At 42.4% G+C, this 24,262-nt stretch overlaps 1 protein-coding gene across 8 annotated transcripts in view; it reads left to right on the top strand.

Moving 5' to 3' along the window:
* NR3C2 (nuclear receptor subfamily 3 group C member 2) overlaps positions 1–24,262 on the top strand; it is a 285,508-nt gene that overhangs the window by 197,380 nt on the left and 63,866 nt on the right. For all 8 annotated transcript variants that reach the window (XM_067551920.1, XM_067551921.1, XM_067551926.1 and 5 more), the window contains one exon: positions 15,065–15,181. In XM_067551920.1, coding sequence (XP_067408021.1) covers positions 15,065–15,181 — 117 coding nt within the window. The remainder of the gene's footprint in view (positions 1–15,064; positions 15,182–24,262) is intronic.

Here is a 24,262-nt window from a genome sequence, read left to right on the forward strand (position 1 = left end):
GAAAACTGAGAGGGGACATGATAATAGTTTTCAAATACATAAAAGGTTGTTACAAGGAGGAGGGGGGGAAATTGTTATCATTATCTTTTGAGGATAGGACAAGAAGCAATGGTCTGAAGTTGCAGGAAGAGCAGTTTAGGTTGGACATTAGGAAAAACTTCCTAACTGTCAGGATATTTAAGCACTGGAATAAATTGCTTGGGAAGGTTGTGGAATCTCCATCACTGGAGATTTTTAAGAGCTGGTTAGACAAACATCTGTCAGGGATGGTCTAGATAATACTTAGTGCTGCCTTGAGTGCAAGGGACTGGACTAGAGGATCTCTCAAGGTCCCTTCCAGTCTTATGATTCTATACACTCCAAAATATTATTCACATTTTGTGCAACCATCTTGCAGTGAATAATTAAGGCTAATTTGTCCTCTTTTTCCTAGATCTCCTTTAACATTACTGTTTTCCAAGTTTCTCTCTATTATTTCATTTTTCTTGTGGATTATTCCCCAGATGCATTTTTTGGCATTTTTTTCAAACTTGAATTTCATTTGGTTGTTTTCTGCCCATATTTCTGATTTCTGTAGATCCTTTTATATAATTTCTCTGTCTACAATAGTGTTTCTAACAATTCTTCCTGCTTCCAGACTGCTAATGAAGATCGTTAATAAGACCAGAATAAACATCAATACCTGGGCTACCCCACTAGACAGTTTCCTATAACCAGTGGCAAATTCAAATTCTCTCCAGTCTTATCTCTGTCACATTACTGTAGATGGTCTCACTTACAGGACTTGGATGCAGAAGGTAAATCCTGTCAAAGTAGTCAAATAGTAAGTAGGAACTTAAGTGTAATGATTTTTAGTCTATGAATGAGAACAGCAGAGTGGGGAATAAACTGAGTATGGTAGTTCATCAGTGAATGAATAAAATATGTTTCCTGTTTGATTGCATCTCAAGTTGCTTTTTGATACCTCTCTAATTCCCATCCTTAAATCTCTGTATTAAGGAGTTGTCTATGTAATTCAATCAGGGACAAATCCACCCTCCACCTCCTTGGTCACTGAGGTACCCTTGGCAGCAGAACTATGATTGTGCTACGCCAAGAAGGAGGCTGGATATTGAAGGGACAGTGCCAGCAAATACTATTTATTCTACAAAGTGGATTTTTAGACTTCATGACCTGATTCTCCTTTCACTTTCTGTAGTCATTTAAACCTATGCAAAATGGGTATAAATATAGTGTCGCTAATCTTATCTTGTAGAGTTTTACACCCACTTTATACAGGTATAAATGACTACACAAGGAGGCACATTCATCTCTGTGCTGGCAACAGTGCATGCTGTAGGGGCACTGGAGAGGCAATTTTCAGGTGTTGCCCATGACAGGCTAAGAAAGCACTGAAGGCTGCCCTAAATTGTGACCCTGTTTCGGTGGCCCCTGAGGCCTGGCAAGTGGGCCGAATTGCAGCGGGACAAATCTGGTCTGGACACATCCTCTCCTGCTCCTGATCTGTACACTCCCATCCTCTATCCTGCCTCCACCTTGCCAAAACACTCACACCCACTTCACCGCTACTGACTTACCTTGGGATGCACCCTCTCCCTTAGGTGGTCTCCTGGAACAATAGTATTCCCAAGAGTGGCTTTATGCCTGCCCTTCAGGCTCTTCACACCATCCTGTCATACACAAAGGGGCTGTACTGCCAGGATGAATCAGGCTCAAGATGACTTTTTACACACACTAATCTTTTCATTTGAGTTTTAAAAAATAGTTTACTTCAGTTGCATGCATTTAAACCTCTATAACTGAATTATTCTAATTTGTGCCCTTTTGCTAACTAACTAATAAGTTACTCAGTCTATTAAAAAAACACAACAAAAATGATTTCCACATAATTTCTTAATTGTTTCTGCATGTTAGTTTTGGCTGTATGCCAATTATGGAATCTTCACACTGCTTCAGAGTGTGAATCAGTGGGACTGGACTAATAAATTGTATGAAACATAGTGCCACACTTCATTAAAATCCATTTACCAAAGTGGAAAAATCTTTTAGCACATAAAGTTCATCTGCTTTTCAATTTCAGTTTGATCTCATCTTTATGTATTTTTAGACACAAATGTACCTTTCAGGGCAGCATTTAATACAGCTGTCTACCAGTTTCAGAGTTACTTTTAAAAATAGCAACCCTGAGCTGTACTGCAAAGGTACTTCCCCTGTGTCAGAGAAGGTATTGGGTCTGATTGTCCTTTCACTTTCACAGTTATAAGTCAGGAGTATCTCCGTTACAGTGGTGTATGACTGGTATTCTTACAAAAAGAATCAGACCATTTGCAACTGTTTTTTAATTCATAATGCTTTTGGGGGGAGGGAAGGATCCACATTTTTCTCCCACTTATTTATATAATATGTTGGATGTTAATGGAATCCTGTCTTTAATCTTCATCCCTTTTCATAGCTGTCAAAAGTTGTATGGTCACCAGCAGCATAGCCTACCATCTATAATATCTGAGAATGGACTCAAATGGTTGGGTAAAACCGAGGGATAAAAAGGCATTGACTGGCACAATTCTCCAAATATTCTCTACCAGGCAAAGTGCTTGAGTATTCCATTTACTTGAGTGGGACTACTCTCAGTAGTAATTCTAGACCTGGTAGCACAGGATCAGGCTCCAATGATGTCTAATGCATATCTGATTTTAATAAGGGAATTGCTATATTTTATTAAAATTGGCTCAGAGCATTTTCATACCAGTCATACTCTTCTGTTAGGCTGTCACATGTCAATACATGCAATTTTGAATTCTTTTTACCTTAATTCTTGCAACAAGCTATTTTCATCCAATCTGCTTAGCATTACTGGGCTAATAATAATGAAACTGAATTAAAATTCTAAAAAATCATCCATGTTCCTATTTGAGACTAAATATTAATAAACTGAAGAAAATTAAGATTTTCATAGATTGGGATGGACATCAGTTTCTTCACATCATATACTCCCTTTGGTTCTGGAGTGAATACTAGCTATAAATTATAGTGTTTAACTGAAATTGGTCTTTTGGTTTAACTAAGCAAAACAAATTTTGAAAAAGTGATTGTCAATTAAACATAATGATCTGTGAAAGTAAAATAAGTCTTTTTATGCCATGCTAATGCTATAGTTATGCTTTGAGATGGTACTTTAGTTCCAAGTCCCTGATTTCAAGTGTTTTGTTAAACTATTATCATTATTTGGATTGATGTTTGTTGTTATAAACATATATATGAATTTTTGTGGTGTTGGGAAGTTTGGTAAAATCACATTTTGCTATTTGAATTGTGTTAGCATGGAAATGTGTTTTAAACACATTAAGAAAATGTATGATGTTTTTTTTTAACTTAAAAACTGTTTAATTTGAAAACTTCATACTTGGCAACAACTTAGGGATGAATTCTGTAAACCCTTTCACATGTGAGTAAAATTACTCACGAGGGACCCTTAAGAGAGGCTCAGAGTGCTGAATGAGGACAAATTACTTTAACATAACTGAAGAAATTTATTTTGGGAGTGATGACTTTATAGTTATATGAAAATTGAACATGGGACATGTGCAGTACAGTACTTTCACTAAATTTTTAATCACTGAATCTGTTCATTCCATTGTGCAATTCATTGTTTTTTCTGTCTATTTTTCCCTTTTTTATTATTTATCTCTGTGAGAAATTAACATGAAATTGAGTGAAAAATCCTCATAATGCAATGTTAGTTGAGAATGTAAACACACAAAATTCAGGCAATTCAGAATTATGGTTGTCACAGCAACTTTACCTTAACTTTGACCACACTGCACATGTAATGTGCTTGGGAAAAGTACTGTGCTAATGTTAGATATAAGTATTTATTTCCCCTTTCCTGTACCTCAGATTACCTCTCTGCTGGGCTACAGACAAGAGTTTACTTTCAGAACTGTCATTCAGAGAGAGAGAGAGAGAATGAAGCTACATCTCTGAGTGAACAAAAGCGACACAATTAAAGGAAAAATGTTTATAAAATCTATATCTGTAGATAGATAGAAATGCATAACAGTTCACTGCAACACAATACTTACAGAAGACCTGTCTAGTCCTTGCGGTGCTCCACTCTGCTGAGTTCTTAAGTCTGGCTATTAATACTACTACTATTTATAAAGTTCTCCTCCTCCCCTTGAGTTCTCATTGGTTCCATTGTCAGGAGAGTGACTCTGGGTGTGTTCTGACAGACTGCTTGCCCAGAATGGAAATCACCCAAGTAACTTCAAACAACTAATGAGCACACTTAGTGCCCACCATACCCAATTTCTGGATGATTCCGGCCCAGCTGGCAGAGTCATCCCGCCCACCTCTGGCAAGTGTGCAGTCAAATAGAGTACCCCAAAACAAAACCAAGAATTATATATCCTCCCCGCTGTGTCTTCCTTTATTTACACCACTAAATATTGTGGTGCAAGCATGTGGGCTACACATGCATTCTATTTCAAGCTGTAGTTATGTCAGTTCTTGTAAGCTAAACAAGAATATGGACTTCGTTTAATACTTGGATGTGTCCTCCAGAGAAATTCTAATGCTTCAGGAACTGGAAATAGTGTTGGTGACTGGGTAGTTGGCATTCTTCTCTTTGGGTCAATGTTAGTGGCATTCTGATGGTCCCAATGACTGGTGGACAAAAAGATTCCACAAGTTTCATAAGAGATGGAGGTCAGTGGTTAAAGTAAAAGGGATTAGGTGATGGATTGCAGGGAGGAGAACAGTTCTCCCTCCTTTCCCTGGCTTGGGAAAGCAGCACTTCCCCCACAGCCTCTCATACCTTGGGGTTTGCTTAGTGAGAGTTCCCGGATTCCACCATGAGTAACTAGATTAGGCCACATCCCCAGTGGGAGGTCAATGGAGCTATATGTATTTATACCACCTGAGAGTCTGGCTCATTATAGCTATTAGAATTCCTCCTCTACTTTAAGTTGTAAATTATTCTTAACTTACCCTCCTGAAATCAAGCAAGCAAATAAGCAAACAGAAAAAATAGCATGTTCTACTGGTGCACAATGGTTGCCATGTTCCATCTCAGAGGCTTCATTTCAGAGGTTGCTGAATGATGACTATAGTCAGCACTCCATGAACCCCACAGCAAACTAGACCTAAATTTATTGGTAAGAGGCCTGAATGCTGTGGCTCTCCAGTGCAACAGACTGAAAATTCTGCAGCCACTTCAAATTAGTTTTTGAATGGAGACTTTTACTAAATAAATTATGAAAATGAATAATACAATTAGGGTAGTATTCTTAACAACCTTTTCGAGTGAAAGCCCCACTAGTTAACGCTAGGTAAAACACGTGCCCCCCCACCAGTGCCCCTTCACCGGCCATAAACACACAAAAAACTTTATGGGCCAGTTTCAGACTTTTTTCTTATGTTGTGTAGCACTTTGTGCCATGATTCTTGCTAGTGAAATAAATTAAATTATGGAACAAGGTACTACTCTACAGGGAAGAAGATAGCAAACTCTGACCTTACATGTGCAATGGCAATACACATGCATTACAGCAGGTAGTAAATATGCATGAGGGGAAGTATGCTCTGGTAATTAGGGGACTGGCTTAAGATGTGAGATACCTGGGTTAAATTCTTTGCTCTGCCATAGACTTCCTGTGTGACCTCTCTCTGCCTTAGTTCGCCATCTGTAAAATGAGAATAGTAGTACTTGCTTCCCTACCTTACAGGGAAGTGCTTTCAGATCTACTCATGAAAAGTACTCTATAAGAATTATATTATTATGTATATCATTCTTTATTATTATGATTATAATCTCTGCATCAGAGTCAGAGATGTGCAGAGGACAGAAGATCAGTTTGTGAAGGATTTTGAAATTTGGCTTCATTTAGAATTCAAACAAAACCTAAAAATGTCAACATTTTCCATGAAGAAGAATTCAGTATTTTTGTTTGTTTGTTTTTGATTGATCGAAACATTGCATCTCAACAAAATTAAAACGTTTTGATTTTTGAGTTTTTATTTTGAATTATATTTGGCTATATAATATAATATAATATAATATAAACAAAAAGTCATTTCAAAACAAAAAAAACCAAAACATTTCATTCTGAAAATGTCAAAACTGGACGTTTTGTCATTGTTGGAACACTCTCCCCCACCCCCGCGTTTTCTTCCAATTCCAATAATATTGACCTGGTTTCACAAAGTATTTCAATTTTGATGGAACTCCACATTCCAGTGAAACACGGTTCTGTCAACATTTCTTGACCAGCTCTGGTTATATGTAATAGATATCCATCTTTCACTGGCAAGGTTTGAAAAAGTTGCAAATCGTATTCTTGAATGGGAGGACAGTGATTTTAAATGAGTTTTATATTTTGTTACAAACTAAAATACAAGGCAACTGTAATTGTTGGTATGGGGTTTTAAAAGAAATACAGAAAAAAATCTTAGAAAAGGGAATGGTGTGTCAGATCCATAAAATATAATCTGTGGAAACAGTGATAATTAATCTTACCAGTTTAAAAATCTGATCTTCTAGAAGAACTAACATGTTAGTTGATGCTTGTTTGCTCAAAACACAGTTACCATCTCAAAAGAACTTCTAATTTCCCTTCCCAGAACCTTAAAGAAGCAACAATAGCATATGTATTTTTAATCAAGTAGAAGAAGAGGATCATTGGCCAGTATACATTTTGTGGTTTAAGAATTGTTTTTGTCAAGACAAAGAAATTACAATAATACATTACTTAACAGTGGTTAAAAGAAAATGTAGAATTTTGTAAAAGAAGTTCTCTTTTGAGCAGTGAAGAACTGATCCACCCTTGATTGACAAGGATCCTTAGTCTCTGAAATAGTAGAAGCCAGAGTCTGTGTCCGGGGGGAAATAATAAGGTGGTATTCATAAAGAGATAGGGAAGTAAAACAACAACAACAAAAAACAACAGAGCTGGGACAGAAGAAGAGAGAGAAAACACTGAAGGTAAAAATGAATAAAGGAGAAAGACCAAGTCTGGAAAAAACATCTTAAAGAGATTTTGACACAGGAAAAATCTTTTTAAATATTATATTAAAAGAAATTAGTCTGACGAAATATGAATAGTGAAAAAAACTGAAGAAAAGATGCATCATGTGATAGAAATAACACTAACAAAAAGGGAAAGAAGTAGGAAAAAATCTCAAACTGAACATAGTAAATAAATTTGCTTTATAATGTATATTTTTAATCTGATTAAATTTTTTAAAACTTTTTGTAAAAAAGAAAAATTGGGAAATGTTCTCTACTTTGGACTCAAACCCCAGTCTCTTTCAGTGGCATAGATTGGCCTCATTATTGTTTTTGAACAAATGGCAAACACAGCCTCCTTCTATGTCAGCAAGCATGTTGATCTGGAAATGATGTGATCCCAGATGAACAGACCTATTGAGTTATTAAGAATACAGAGCTAAATTATGACCCCAAAATTAGTCTGAATATGGGAAAAAACTAAACGTTCACTATCCTTTACTAAAAAAGGGGGACAATATATACATTTGAATTCTGTATTTTTCTCATGGCATTTATAAGCATCTTAATCCTGCACCACTCATAAATGTCAGCAGCAGGGATCATTATTTATTTCTTTATTATGGTCAGACTGGACTGGTTTAAACAGAACTGAGAAAGTTAATTATCAAATGTTTCAGTAAGCTCTAACAATAAGTAACTAGTTATTGAGAGAAGGTGACTTACTGTAGATTCAATATTGTAGTGCTTGAGAAGGGGGATGGAGGAGTTGTGCATGCAATTGACTTTGGATTACACAATTCAAAGGGACTGCCCTAATCTGTTTCCCAGGTTGTTCTAACCAGTTCAAGAGCAGTAAAACAAGGTTATGTAATTGACATGTGATGTAGCCTAAAATAGTGACTGCAAACATAGGCTGCTGTTGCTGGGCAGTTGTCAACTGCTTTTAAAAAAATTCTTTAACAGTACAATGAAAATGCAGTTCAGATTTAAATGGAATCAATGTAAGGGACTGATATTTTCTTAATACCATAAGAATAGTGACTTTTCTAAAAAAGGTGAAATTTTAGAAGAGATTGAAAATGTCATACTTTATCATTTTGATTTACTTCAGAGTCCCAATTATACATCTCAAAATAAAGATTGGTTAGATATATGCAGTTTGTTCCTTTCTAGAAAATGTGATCAACTTTGGTTAAACATGTAGTCTTTTGGTTATTACATTTGGCAAATTATCATAAATTTTAGCAGCATTTTTATTTGTATAATAAAAATTATTATATGATAGAGGAATAAAGACTTGGAGTAATATACTTTACCTGTTAAAAAAATTGTTAGGGGTACAGTAATAACACTGATTTCACAAAATATGTGGAGGTTTTAGAGTTGTCTAAATGAAAGTTACATCTTGCTGAGCACAAATGAGAGACAGATTACATGATTTCATGCTGCAGGAGGAAAACTTGAGTAGAGTTATACTACTTGGTGGGGGGGGGGGAGGAGAATGAGTGGGTGTGTGTAGGAAGAGAAAAGAATCCTGGTTTAGGGGCAGGTTTGTCTGTGAACCAGATATCCTGAAATTAAGTGGTCTCCCCTCTTCCTAGGCTTCATTGATTCTTTTTTTCCAAGCAGGCATGTTTTCATTCCATTACATTCAGCTGGCTAAATAATACTATACCCAATTTCAGAATTAATAGGGGAACCAAAATCTGTGCAAAACTGAGAGGCTAAAGTGCTACGGGAGACGAAGAGAGCTGCTTCAGTCTATTTAGTAAATAATGCTAACTAAGGGGAATGGGGAAGCTTCATATAGAACTACATTCATTGAGCTCAGGATACTGTGGGCCTGATTCTCCTTTCTCCCTAGACTAGTATCTATAATAGCCCTGACATCTGCTGAGAGAGCAATTTAGTATTGCACAGACAATCCAGGAAGCTTTTGGCGAGTGCTGGGGACAACTTCCTGGTGCAAGTGCTGGAGGAACCAACTAAGGGCTGTTCGCCTCTTGACCTGCAGTTCATAAATAGGGAAGAATTGGTAGGGGAAGTAGAAGTGGATGGCAACCTGGGCAGCAGTGACCATGAGATGGTCAAGTTCAGGATCCTGACAAAAGGAAGAAAGGAGGACAGTAGAATATGTACTCTGGACTTCAGAAAAGCAGCCTTCAACTCCCTCAGGGAACTGATGGGCAGAATCCCTGGGAAGCTAATATGGAGGGAAAGAAGTCCAGGAGAGCTGGTTGTATTTTAAAGAAACCTTACTGAGGGCACAGGAATAAACCATCACAATGTGCAAAAAGAAGAGGAAATATGGCAGGCAAACAGCTTGGCTTTTAACAGAGAAGTCTTTGGTGCGCTTAAACATAAAAAGGAAGCTTAGACAGATGATAGGGAAGAGTATAAAAATATTGCTTGAGCATGGAGGGGTGAAATCAGGAAGGCTAAAGCACCATCGGAGCATTGGAACTTTAGCTATACAGCTAGCAAAGGATGTGAAGGGTAACAAGAAGGGTTTCTTCAAATATGTTAGCAACAAGAAGGTCAGGGAAAGTGTGGGCCCCTTACAGAATGGGGGAGGCAACCTAGTGACAGATGATGTGGAAAAAGCCAAAGTAGTTAATCCTTTTTTTGCCTCTGTCTTCACAGACAAGGTCAGCTCCCAGACTATTACACTGAACGGCACAGAGTGGGGCCGGATGCAATGCATTCGAGGGTGCTGAGGGAGTTGGCTGATGTGATTCCAGAGCCATTGGCCATTATCTCTGAAAACTCGTGGTGATTGGCTGGGACACGTAATTTATGAGGAGAGGCTGAGGGAACTGGATTTAATTAGTCTGAAGAAGAGAAAGTGAGGGGGGATTTGATAGCAGCCGTCAACTACCTGAAGGGGGGTTTCAAAGAGGATAGAGCTAGATTGTTCTCAGTGGCGGCAGATGACAGAACAAGGAGCAGTGGTCTCACATTGCAGTGGGGGAGGTCTAGATTGGATATTAGGAAAAACGTTTTTCACTAGGAGGGTGGTGAAGCACTGGAATGGGTTACCTAGGGAGGTGGTGGAATCTCCATCCTTAGAGGTTTTTAAGGCTCAGCTTGACAAAGTCCTTGCTGCAATGATTTAGTTGGGATTGGTCCTGCTTTGAGCAGGGGATTGGACTAGATGACCTCCTGAGGTCCCTTCCAACCCTAAACTTCTACTATTGTATGATCAGGAGCAAGTCCACTGAAGTCAGTGGAGTTACACTGGTTTGAGTGGGAGGACAATGAAGCCCTGAAATTTCACATGGTACAAAGCACTTTTCATGAATGAAATTCATTCACTATGGAGATCCTGTGAAAGGCACTCTGCACCACTTAGACCTTATGTGTGGCTGCCAGTGTGGGGGTTGGTGCTTTGGGGCTCTCACTGTGTATCTTGAAGCTTCTCACTTGGGAGCTGGGGTTTGCAGTGATTGAAAAGAGTCTATTAGATCCTATACAGAGCCAGTGGCCAAAGACACTTACAGAGGGAGAACGAGGGGCAGAAGCCCCTATACTGGTCCAAAGACTGGACTAGTGGCTGCAGTGGGGTTTTGGAAACAAATTCTATTCACCTTTCCTCAAATCCCAACAGAAAGTCTGATCACTCTGGCTTCATTGAGAAGTCAATTTTGCCCACCATTAATAAAATGAAATCCGTATCTGAAATTAAAGTATTCCATATGTGGAGGAGGGGGATTGTGGATCATACAGATGTTGCTTTTACCTGTGCTGCTGGAGTGGGTGACCTTTTAAAAAAGTTGGTTTTGGGGGGTGGTGTGCATAGGTGCATACAGGAAGCTTGCTGCACCCCCTGGCTTGAAGTGATTTCCATCATACACAGGGTTACAGTTCAGTTCAATGGTTCTCAGCATTTCCACTATAAAAATTGTTCCAGCACCACTGGTGGGTGGGAGGAGGAGGAAGGGGTACAGCTCTGCCCTTTCTTGGCTCCTAGATGCAGTTTGGGGTTGTTTTGTGGAGTGCGCTTTTCTCTTCTATTCTCTTGTGCTGTGGGGAGGCAGAAGACAAGGAGACATTCCCTTGCTACCCCTATTTCATAACAATCGTCTTGATCACTTCATCTCTGTTATTGGACCAGAGCGGTTTCTGGAACTTCCTCTATGTCTGTTCTTAGAGATCTTGCAAGAGAACCTGCAATTTGAACAGAGGAAAGAGACTTTTTGTCTTCTCAGTTAGACAAAGCAAAAATTGGAAGTTTCCTTTTCCAATCAGTTGGATACTTTACAAGCCTCTTTCAACAGAACTGAACATTCTTTGAACATTATAGACGTTTTATTGAGACTATAGACAGCAAAAATTCAGAAAAAGAATTACATTCTTTGCATGTCCTTGCTCAGACTTTGAAAAAAGAAAATGTAATGTTACAGAAGGAGAAGGAAAACATGGGAAATTTGACCAACTTTAATAATTTAAGAATTTTTCCTTTTCCCAGTTGTAATTTTAAAAAAGTACTTGGGCTGTGATCCTGCAAAGTGATGCATGTGGGCAGATTCCTGCACCTGCAAGGAGCCCTGTTGAAGTCCTAGCATCCTGCTTTGCAGGATCAGTCACTTAATAGGCTAGGTTTTAACAAGGGGAATATGTCACCGTTTCCAGGGGCAGTAAGCTTTTTTTCCAGGGAGTTTTAGTCTTGCTGTAACTTATTGGATCAATAGTAATTGAGTTTTCTCTTTGCTAGTGGAAATATAATAGGAGAAGAAGAGAAAACAAATTGCAGGGCATTAGGATATCCCTTCAGTTTTTTGCCACACAAAACTAGAATAATCAAGGAAATTCACAAGTCTGAATTGTACTTTCTGTTGTTAAATGTTTACTGAAAGTGTATGTAGTGAATGCAGTTTAACCAAAGTATCCTAAATCTGACTCATGAAAGGATTGATATACAAGGAATATGTCTTACAAAGACACTGTAAGACAAGGATTTAAATCAAATAAACATTTCCACAACGTATACAAAATATATCCTGTGTAATTATCCTGAAGTACATAAATGTTAACCTACTTTCACTAAGCTCATCAGTTTTTGAAAGCCAGAATGAAAAATGTTGACTTAACAGGTGTACAATTTCATAGAACAAACTGCCTTCATGGGAAATCTGCACAGGGGTTCATTTTGCAGCATCAGAGCTGACTTGTCATATTAATAGCCTGCACCCGCCTGTGAAAGCCTAAAAATGGTATCGCAGTACTCCATGATGTACAAAGGACATTGTACAAGACACTGACAAGCTGCAGTACTGAACAATCATGCACAGATTTCCAGCAGAAAATATAAAATTCTTCAAAATTGAATCAAAATTTAGGTGCCAATGTTTTGAATGACATCCTTTAAGTATTCAGCGTTACTTTAACACTTACTTTTCACTTTATTTTTAGACTTTCATTCCTATTTGTTGTACTGTTTCATAATATTTTTCAGAAGGTGGACTTAAATCGGTAGATAGAAAATATATTAATAGGCATTAAATACAGTATTTCTCTCTAGGTGGTCATCTAAATGGTCTTTATTGTGTTATTGCTGTATGTTACTTAGGTTGATTTTGTGCACAAAAATTGTATTTTAAGCAGATTTTCCTTTTAAGATTAGCCCATTGTGATTTTACTTTGCAATTACTATTTTAGTAGGCTTATTTAAATATCAGATAATTGTTCAAGATGATTTCATTATATTATCCAACTTGCTTTAATTTGTTTTATTTCTTTAAGATATATTCATGAATGGACCACTAGCCCAAAGTACCAGTCTTTTTGTGCTGGAGGGTCAGAATTCTTATAAAACTTTCAGTTTGCATACTTATAGGACTTCAGGTTTTTAAATTATCATATTTATTATGGTGTATTTGTTGTCTTCAGCAGCATCTTGCAGCTCCAAGTGAGACTGGGTCCCTGCTGTGCTAGGTGCTGAACAAAGAAATGGTCCGTACCTCTACATTCTAAGTAGACAAGACAGGCATAGGGTGTGATGGAAAATAGTCACAGAGATCTTGCCCAAGGTCAGACAGCAGGTCATTGGAATAGTCAGGAATAAAATCAGTTCTCCTGAGTCTTAGTTCAAAGTGCCCTGTTGAATTTAGTGCTTATATTTTCCTTGAATCTACACAGGAAGTTATTCTGCTTTGTGGTGAGCATCCTGCCACTTGCCATCAGCAGCTCCCTGGGAATTTTAACCTACTTTGTACCTCCTGTTTTGAAGAAACTCTCCTTTGGTGCTACATTCTTATCTAATTAATGCTCCATGTCCCTGCTTCCTTTTTGTCTCCAAGCTTCTTGACCTCTACCATCCAGCTTACTTGATCCATTTCACTGCAAGTGCCCTTACTGACACCAATATAGAGCTCTTCCTGGCCATGACTAATCTTAGATCTAGCTGTTTCATTAGCCACAATCAATCATTTCAGTGCTACAGTCAGTTCTCTTGACTTCTCTTAGTTTTCTTCATACTTCCCTGGACCGCTCCTTCAGCATCTTCTTGAGTGGTTCCTCGCCCCTTCTCCACAATCTCCCAGTGTTTCCGAGGGTGCTATTCTTGGCCTTTCCTCTTCACCTTTTACACTCGTTTTGTGAACCACCTCATCCACTCCCATATTACCTTTTCTACAGTGATAACTCACAAAACTACCTCATTCCACACACTTACTCCTACCCCTCAGCCATCTTGCCTCTCTAACATCTTCACTGGTACCTCAAACTCAATAAAGTGAAAACTGAACTTGTCCTCTTTTCTCCCACATGCTTCTTCATCACAGTTCACAGTTAATGCTTTTATTGTGTCTGTTGCTGACACCCTATTTGACTTTTGTCTACTCTCCTGAATCCAGGCTCGTGGCAAATCTTGTCATTTTTTCCTCTACAGCTTCTCTGAGCTCTCCCCATTCCTGCCACAAAATATTTTTATATATACATGTGTGTATGTGTGTGTGTGTATGTGTATATATATATATATATATATATATATAGGACATCTGTCACCACAGCTGCTGCAAACTCATCCTCTTATGATGTCCCAACATTGCATCATGCCCCTTCCAGTCTAATCTGTACAAAATGATGCAACTAACATAACCTTCTCTTTCATCACTCTGACCATGTTACGCTAGCACTTTGTTGCTGTCCTCTTTCCTTCCACATCAGATTTAAGCATCTTATGTTCATTTCCAAAACTCTTCATGTTACTGCCCTGCTTACAGTTCTGTTTATTTCCTCCTTTCCCCCTACTGTCCACAGTCTAATCTGCAACGCTAAACATCTTTTGCGTCCTTACTATAGCTTCATTGTCATGCATTTTCCATTGCTTATACTTTGGTTTTTTTTTTCATTGTGAACTAAGTATCTACCCCCTCATCATTCAAAACCATCCTTTGGACTTGATTCCTAACTGCATAAAATTGAAGTAATGGAGTAATTGGAGTAATGCACTGGTGAATCACACCCTTTTTCTGCAAAGCTTTCAGAAATAATCAACCACATATAAGAGAAATGATTAAATCAAACATACGCTGAACTGCTTAAAAAGATTGGACTGTATTATGATAGTTTATTATATCTGCCCTGTATTGTCTGTTTCTGATTTAGATTGTAAACACTCTGGGGCAGGGACTGTGTCTTTATTTTTCTACAAAGCTTTGTACTTATGGTGCTTAAATAACTTGTAATGATGATACAACTGTAGGGGATCCCAAAAACCTCAACCCCAATGTATCTGAAGTCCATTTTTAAATAAGGAGTTTAATCCTGTGCACAGGATGGAAAATAAATCCGTCTCGTGAGTGATGCAAATATTCATCTCATTAAAACTGAAGGGCCTGCTTCCTGTAGCAGTGGGCTGTTGTGGGGTGGTTTCTATTTGTTTTGGAAGCATGATGGAAGATTCTGTGAGGTAGCTAGAGAATGGGAAGAGAGATTCTGTGAATTAACAGGAAACTCAAAATGACTGCAGAATGAATGGAAAATAGAATAAATGGGAAATATTTATATATAAGGTATCCAAACAACATTCTATTTTGTTTTTGGTTCATTCAGGGCAGCATAATTACCTATGTGCAGGAAGAAATGACTGTATTATTGATAAGATTCGAAGGAAGAACTGCCCGGCTTGCCGATTACAGAAATGTCTACAAGCTGGAATGAATTTAGGAGGTAAGCATAACATTTATAGTTCTTGATTTTAATTTTATTAGGCAGAAATAATTTGAACATGCTTCTTCTTACATACATAATGTGGAATTACATGAGTGCCAAGAGAAATGCACAAAAGCTAATAGACCCTACTGTCATTCTAAATCAGTTTTTGGGAGATATGTATTATATGGCTCAGAACAAGAAAAGTGAGTGATGATGACAGTAATTTTAGTGGAGTTTCACATAGCTAGGGATGTGGAAGCTTCAAGAATTGTGCATGGGGTTTTTTGCTGTGATGGTGGGAAACATTCTTGAGATCATTTAAAAACATTTTACACCTTCACAAAAGACAAGTTCATGCAAAGTGATATCTCTCAGCTTATATGTTAATGTACATTCTAGTAAAGATTGAAGTCTGCTGTAGTTTTAATAAGCGTTTATATTGATAGATTAGTGCTGCCTAATTCATATTCAAATTTTTTATATTATTTGTATTATTATAGAATTTTGAAAATCACGTTGTTGTCATCATCATGGCAAATCCCAAAGGGACTTGGCTTCCTTGCAGATTGATCTCTGGCTAGGTCCTTAAGATTGTCTGACTGGATATTCAATTTATGTCCATCACTGGTGATCCTATCACCGAAGCTGCTGGTGCCCATGTGATTGTCGGAGGTGTAGTGGCATTTTTTGGTACACATACTTCAGAATTCAATGCTCTTCCATTACAAGACAGCCACTGAAACTGAACCCGTGCTGATGGAAGTGATTGCTGGGTTCTGCTTTCAGCATCTTCATTTCTGTTCTTTTCCTGCCACTTGATGTGGAGCAGCTGATATAGATGATGAAAATCGAAAACATCAATCCAGTGTTCTTCAGCCTTCCTCAGTGCCTGCATTTCATTTCTGTACAATAGACTTGATATAATAGTGGTTCTATAGATCTGCAGTTTCACAGCAACTTTGATGTCACAGAGTTCCCATAGAGGCCACTGAAGGGCCCAAAATTGCTGCTATACTAGTGTCCAAATCTTTTGAGCATCCTCCAGCACTGTCTATGACACAGTCCGAATATTTGACAGTCTGGTGTTCAGCTCAGTGCCATGACAACAGCTTTCCCATCAAGCTTGTCCGTCAAATAACCAATGCCAATATCAAATTATGGTGGTGACAGAATGCAGGCTTGATGAACTCCTGTGGAGATAGGAAACCATGCCATGTATCTGCCATTGACTCAACATAGCTTTTCATTCCATTACGAGATCTTCTGTCAATGGTATTCCTGGGAAGATAGCGTTAAATTGCATCATCAGATCCTACAAACTTGCTCAGTGTACTGAATCAAAGGCCTGAAGTCTGTAAAAAGTGGTGCACATGGCTTATTAAATTCAGCAATGTTTTCAAATAGCTATCTCAAGGTAAAGATCTAGTGAGCACTGGAACGACCAATTCTTCTTCGAGTAGTGTCCTTATGACTTCGAGTAGTGACCCCACATAAGCCTCTCAAGCCCTTGATCAGAGATTTTTCCTTTAGGAGTGTCTGTTCAGCCCGCACATGTACCTTATGCCTCCTTCCTTCCCTTAGACAGGTTCTTAATCTTGTCAGGTTTGGTATGAACAGTTCAGGGGAGTCCTTAGACTGCTATAAAGAACTGTCTTCAGGTCCTGCGACACAACGCAGCTTGAACTTTTGTGATCGAACATGCAAGGCTATGCCTCTGCTGCTTTCAAGGTTGACTTAAAGTGACCTGTTCTCCAGTCAGAGACACCTTAAAGAGACACAGGTGAGGTTCCTTTACAAGTAAGGAACTCTCTGGATTGATGGAAAGATCACTCAAAATCCGCATGGACATTCCCTTCTGTCACCAAACCCCATCACTAACTTTAACAACAGATGCATCGCTGTTGGGGTGGGGAGCTCATATCAATGCTCTCATGACTCAGGGCAGATGGACAACTCAGAAAACCAATCTCAACATCAATCTGTTGGAACTCCATTTCTTACACCTTATGAGAGGCAAATCAATCAGGGTCATGCCAGACAACGTGTCCTGCATGTTCTGTATCACTTAGCAAGACCTCTCTGTGTGCCAAAACCATGAAGCTATGGAACTGGTGCATGGCTAATTAGATCAAAATTTTGGCTGTCTATCTCACAAGCATTGAGAACACCACAGCCAATATTCTCAGCAGCCACTTCTCACAGTAGTACAAATGGGAGCTAGATTCTCAGGTCCTCTACAACATATTCCACAGAAAAGAGAAGTGTAAGATCTGCAGGGCTTTTAAACCAAGGACTCAAAAGGGCCAAGAGATCCGGTTGAAAGCCCTGTTGATGGAGGCAGCGCTCCGCCCGGCGTTTGAGCCAGCCCGCTCCACCTGGCACCAAGCGTGACCTCGGTACAGAGCGCACAGCTGGTACCTGCCTCGACTCAGCACCACGCAACATCGCCGGCACCAAAGAGGAAGAAGTGGCGTGCGGAGCATGGACACTCCCCTGTACCGTCGGTATGGGCAGAATCGAGTACGGAGATGCACTGGACCTGGCCCGTCGAGTCTTCTTCAGTGCCTGCATCTCCGGTCAGGGAGCCTTCCCCGACTCCTGGGAGTGGGAGAGTGCCCCTGCCAACCCCGTCGACACCGTAGGCTTTTCAGTCCTTGTTGGCCTTGTCTACGCCACCTCCGTCCCCCCCCTGACCCCCTGCCGAAGGAGAAGGGGCTGGTGTTATGGGGGAAACCTGCGTTGGGTCCCCCTGAATGGCGGTGGAGATCCCTGGTGCAGGGAGGAAGTTCTCCTGCCGGACGGTCCCCAAGGGTAGAGCAGAGCCTCTACCCCAGTAGTCGCTCCTGGTCGGTGTCATTGAGCCGACCTGCACCGACACGGGAAGTGGAGTCTCCCTCTTAGCGCTGACATCGATCCCTGGCACCGGAGACAGCGCATGCCAGGAGGTGGCACCGGTCAAGGTCTGCCAGGCGGTGCTCGGATAGCTCCTGTTCCAGATCCCAAGCATCGAGAGGTTCACCCATACCTAGACGGCGCAGAACCTGGTAGCCATCGGAGGACCCGGCATCGAAGAGTTCGCCCGCACCGAGACGGCATGGAACCTGGTCTCCGGAGGAAGACTCGGCACCGCGCAGTCCACGATGTGGAACCAGGTCACCGGAGTCTGGCTTGGCGTCCAGAAATTCAGAGCGACGCCGACCTCGGTCACTGAAGGTCTCTGCAGGGCCTCAAGGCAAGCAGCAGCAGAAATCATCAGTACCGAGACGACGTTCCAGTACCTCTAGCTGGACTTGTTTGGGAGAAAGGTTTATTCCACGGCAAGCCTGAAGTTCAGGATTGCCAACCATCGGGTCCTCCTGGGCAGATATAATTTCAACCTGTGGGACTCCCTCAGGTGGTTCGCTGAGGCCCTACCCCAGGACCAAGCTGCAGACTTTAGTACTATCGTGGAGGAAGGCACCACGGTAGCTAGGGCAGCACTCCAGGCATCCTGTGACGCTGCTGACTTGCCGGGCAGGGCCATAGCCTCCGTCATCTGTATGAGAAGGTGCTCATGGCTGCAATCCTCGGGCCTGTCCCAGGAGGTGCAGCAGTGTACTCAGGACTTCCCCTTTGATGGGTCAACCCTATTCTTTGACCAGACCGATGTGAAGTTGCACGGTCTGAAGGACTCCAGAGCCACGCTTTGCTCCCTGGGCCTTTCTTTACATGCCCCAGTTTTCCAGGCATCAGTCACGGTCCCAGGCGCAGCAGCAGCCAAGGCCTCCGCCCAGGCCTTTTCAACCCTATAGGAATAGGGATAGGAATAGGGGGTTTAGAAGAAGGAATCAATGCCCAAGCTCGTCCTCAGCTCCCCAGCAGGGGATCCCCAGGAGGTCAGGCAACCAGAGGAGGCAATTTTGATGGTGCGCCTGAAGGTGGCGCCCCAACTGCTCTCCTGGATCCACCCCGCCCCTTCCTAAACAGGTTAAGGCCCGTCTATCCCGAATGGGCAAAAACACTTTGGACCGTTGGGTCCTTGGGTTAGTCTCAGGGGGCTATACCCTACAGTTTACATCTACACCCTCCAACAACCCTCCCCCTCCGTCCCTCTTCAGGGACCCCTCTCATGAGCAACTCCTCTTGCAGGAAGTGGACACCCTCCTCAACCTGGGAGTGGTGGAAATGGTCCTTCAAGGCAGAAGGGGGAAGGGGTTCTATTCGAGATACTGAGATATTCTGAGACCCATATTAGACCTGCGTCATCTAAACAAATATGTCAAACGACTCAGGTTTCGTATGGTCTCCCTAGCCTCCATAATTCCTTCCTTGGATCCAGGAGATTGGTATGCCGCCCTCAATCTCAAAGACGCATACTTCCATGTGTCTCTCCTCCCCAGCCACAGGCATTTTCTCCATTTCATGGTGACTGGCTCCCACTACCAATTTACAGCCCTGTCCTTTGGCCTATCTTTGGATCCAAGGGTGTTTACCAAGTGCATGGCGGTAATGGTTGCCCACCTGAGATGAAAGGGTGTGCAAATTTTCCTTACCTGGATGATTGGCTTATCAGGGGCAGGTCCAGGTCCCAAGTGCAGGAAAGCATGACCCTCACTTGCTCCACATGCAGCAGGCTGGGACTACTCATAAACGAACAGAAGTCCACATTAACCCCAGTGCAATGAATAGAATTCATTGGGGCAACCCTGGACGCTTCCCAGGCCAGAACCTTCCTGTCTCAGCCACGTTTCGAGGCAATGGTCTCTATCATCTCCCAGCTGCACCGATGCCCCACGACAGCAGCCAGGCACTGCCTACAGCTGTTATGCCACATGGCGGCTTGCACGTATGTAGTGAGACTAGCTCTCCTGAGGCTCAGACCGCTTCAGGCATGGTTGGCCTCGGTATATGTTCTGAGCAGACACCCATTGGACCAGGTGCTCACAGTTCCTCCGCCCATCTTAGCCTCCCTAAATTGGTGGCAGACTCCGAGGACAGTGATGAAGGGTATTCCTTTCAGGGAACTGGTCTCGTCAGTCACCCTAATTTCCGACTCCTCGGACGTAGGATGGGGAGTTCACATCAGCACCAACCTAGGGGCTCTGGTCGGGGGAGGAGAGGTGCCTGCACATCAATGTGAAGGAGCTGAGGGCCATTCGCCTGGCGTGCAAGGTGTTCCTCCGATTCCTGACAGGCAGAGTGGTGCAGGTGCTGACGGACAACACCACAGCCATGTTTTACATGAATAGGCAGGGGGGAGCGTGCTCCTCAACCCTCTGTGAGGAAGCTATCCGTCTGTGGGACTTTGCAGTGAGGCACGATTTCCATCTGAGTGCCTCTCACCTCCCAGGAGTGAGGAACGAAGAGACGGATCTCCTCAGCAGGTCATTTCTACCTTGCCCACAACTGGTCGTTGCACCCAGTGGTGGTGGCTATGATCTTCCAGAAGTGGGTAGTTCCCCAACTGGACCTATTTGCGTTGGCCTGGAACATGAAGTGTCTGAGGTTCTGCTCGCTCTGGGGTTGCAAGACTGGGTCAATTTCCGACGCATTCCTCATGGACTGGACAGGGACCCTCATGTATGCATTTCTACCCATTCCACTCCTACCCAAGGTCCTGCTGAAAATAAAGAGGGACAGGATGAGCGTTGTATTCATCGCTCTAGCCTGGCCGAGATAGCACTGGTTCAGCATGGTGCTGGACCTTTCGATCGCCCCACCCCTGGAGCTCCCGAGGCACCATGACCTCCTATCCCAGGACCATGGTCGCCTGTTGTATCTGGACCCTCTGCACCTGCACCTGGACTCCCTGCACCTCATGGCCTGGAGACTCTGTGCCTGATAGAGGGAGAGAGAGCCTGCTCGGCGCAGGTCCAGCAAGTCCTTCTTGGTAGCAGGAAGCCTTCCACAGAGGTCACGTATCAGGCTAAGTGGAGGTGGTTTACCTGTTGGGCGGCGTCGCGGAGTATCCTGCCCAGCCTATACAGGCTATACAGGCGATCCTGGAGTACCTTCTCCAGCTAAAGCTCCAGGGTCTGGTGCTGGCCTCGTTGAAGGTTCACCTGACGGCCATTTCGGCCTTCCATCAGCCGCTAGAAGGGAAACTGCTGTTCTCCCATCCCATGTCGGTCAGGTTCCTCAAGGGGGTGGAGAGGTTTTATCCACGGGTCCGTGACCTGGTGCCTCCCTGGGATCTCAACCTGGTCCTCTTGAGACTCACGGGGCCCCCCTTTGAACCCATGGTTTCATGCCCTCTGCTCATCCTTTCATGGAAGGTAGCCTTCTGGTGGCCATTACCTCAGCCAGGAGGGTCTCCGAGGTTAGGGCCTTGACCTTGGAGCCCCCTTATACAGTATTCTACAAGGACAAGGTACAGTTGAGGCCACCTCCAGCCTTCCTACCCAAGATGGTTTCCCAATTTCATTGTAATCAAGATATTTTTCTTCCCGTGTTTTTTCCCAAACCACACGGTTCGAAGGAGGAGAGGAGATGGCATTCGCTGGATGTGAGACAACCCCTGGCCTACTACATCGAGAGGACAAAGCCGTTCCGGAAATAGACACAGCTCTTCGTCGCAGTGGCAGACCAGATGAAAGGCTCACCTGTCTCTACCCAGCGTATCTCCTCATGGATTACATCGTGCATCAAGTGCTGCTACGAGCAGGCAAGGATGCCACTTCCGGGAACCATCACAGCGCACTCAACCAGAGCTCAAGCCTCATCGACAGCCTTCCTGGAGAGAGTGCCCCTGCAGGACATCTGCAAAGCTGCCACCTGGTCGTCGGTGCATACCTTCACGTCCCACTATGCCATCATCCAGCAGGCAAGAGAGGACGCGGGATTTGGCAGAGCGGTGCTGAGGGCAGCTCACCGGTAACTCCGACCCACCTTCAAGGTATTGCTTGTTAGTCACCTATAGTGGAATGGACGTGAGCAAGCACTTGAAGAAGAAAACAAAGTTACTTACCAGTAACTGATGTTCTTCGAGATGTGTTGCTCATGTCCATTCCACAACTCACTCCCCGGAGTTGGCAGAAAGAAGGGACTGGGAGGCGTAGGGCCGGCGGCGCCTCGTATACCATGGCATGTGTACTGGGCTCCAGGGGGCACCGGAGCTGGCCCTACAGGTTCTGCTAAGGGGAAAAAAGTTCCAGATAACCTGTACACAGAGGCATGCACACACCTATAGTGGAATGGACATGTGCAACACATCTCGAAGAACATCAGTTACTGATAAGTAACCTTGTTGTTCTCCCGTTGGTGCTGTCCTCATCACTTCCTTTCTGGATCTGTGCCTCTTTCAATCTTCCTGGATTATCTGTTGGATCTGAAGAATTTGGGGTTATCAGTTAACTCAATTAACGTCCATTTGGCTACAGTATCAGCCTTACATCTGACTATAGAGGGGTTTTCCATGTTTGCTCATCCTGTTTTGTCTATTTTGTTTATTATGGTTTTGAGAAATATCTAACTTCAGACCTTGGACCTCAACCTGATACTCAATTATCTTGTGAAATATCTATTCAAACCTATGGCAACATGTTCTCTACTCCACTTATCTATGAAGACAGCCTGTTTAGCAGCCCGTCACATCAGCCTGTAGAGTTGAAACAATTGGTGCCTTCAAGGCAAATTCCTCGCCCCTTTATGGTATTCTTCAAGGATAAGATTCTTTATGACCACATCCTAAATTCTTTCTTAGTGTTCTCTCAGAGTTCTACCTTAACCAATCTATTAATCTACCAATGTTTTTCCCAAAGCCACATAACTCTCTGCAGCAGTCCTGCAGGAGCCCTGGATATTAGAAGGCTCGGCCTTCTTCTTAGATAGGACCAAGCAATTTCAAAGGTCATCCTGGCTCCTTTACAGATAGATCCAAGGGATTCACAGTTTCTGCTCAGAAACCATCAAGATGGATATCTGAATGTGTCACTTATGAGACTTCCGGCTTTCATTCTCCTCAAAAGGTGATGACACATTCTACCAGGTCACAAGCAACATCCACAACATTGCTTAACATACCAGTGTCTGAGATATGTCTGCTACATGGGCTTCAGTACATACATTTTCAAAGCTCTGCATTTTAATCCATGCTGTCAGATCCAATGCAGCACTTGGTACTGCAGTGCTATCTTTGGTTCTGGATTCAGTTCCGAAACTCTCTCTGAGAAACTGCTCAGAAGTCTCCTGAAGTGGAGCACCCATAGGGACGCTACTTAAAGAAGAGGTTACTCACCTTGTGTGATAACTGAAGATTTTCGAGATGTGTGTCCCTGTGGGTGCTCCATTACCCACCCATCTTTCCCCACTACTTTGGACTGTTTTCCATGGAGACATTCAGATGAAGAAGAAATTGAGGGTGATTCACCCACACATCTTCATATAGTCTCAGTGTCTGGCACAAGGGATCACAGGATGCATGCATGGGCGGGATGGGCACTGCTAGCAGAAAAATCCCCAATCAAGGGCTTGAGAGGCACATGTGCACTTGAAGGGCAGCATCCATCGGGAGACACACCTAAAAAAACCTGCAGTTCATGCATAAGGTGAGTAACCTGTTCATTTAAAGCCACACTGAGTATCTTTGCCTTTGCCCCAAAGCACATTTTTTATTTGAAACATTAACATGGAAGCAAAGACCTTCCCTGGGGTCAACAATAGTGCAATGCCTCTGTAGTTACTACATTTGGCCTTATCACCCTTTTGGAACAGGAGCAGAATGAAACCCTTCTTACAGTCATCATGGATGATGTTGGTGCGCCAAATGGTCTGCAAAAGCCTATGCCGCCATGGCACAACAATACTCTCACCTGTCTTCAGCAACTCATGGGTAATGTTACAAACCCCTGGTGCCCTCTCAAAAGTCAATTTATGGACTCTGATCCAGATCTCTTCTTGGTTGAAGGAAGGTGGCTGTACCAGAACTTCCTGCCCCTCTTCAATGGAAGAGGGACTGCAAGTGATAGGCAGTTGAGGAGGTTCTTGAAATTACCTTCCCATCGATGCTACTAATCCTACAGATTCTGGCTGATGCTGTCATATCCTGATTCTTTACTGGATAGATAAACTGGTGCCACCTTCCCCTGCAAACACTGAAAAATTGAATGGAGGGTGAGG

The sequence above is a fragment of the Emydura macquarii genome, unplaced genomic scaffold, assembly GCF_026122565.2.
Source record: "Emydura macquarii macquarii isolate MOO-44397 ecotype Brisbane River unplaced genomic scaffold, CSIRO-AGI_Emac_v2 contig_1363, whole genome shotgun sequence".
Lineage (NCBI taxonomy): Eukaryota > Metazoa > Chordata > Testudines > Chelidae > Emydura > Emydura macquarii.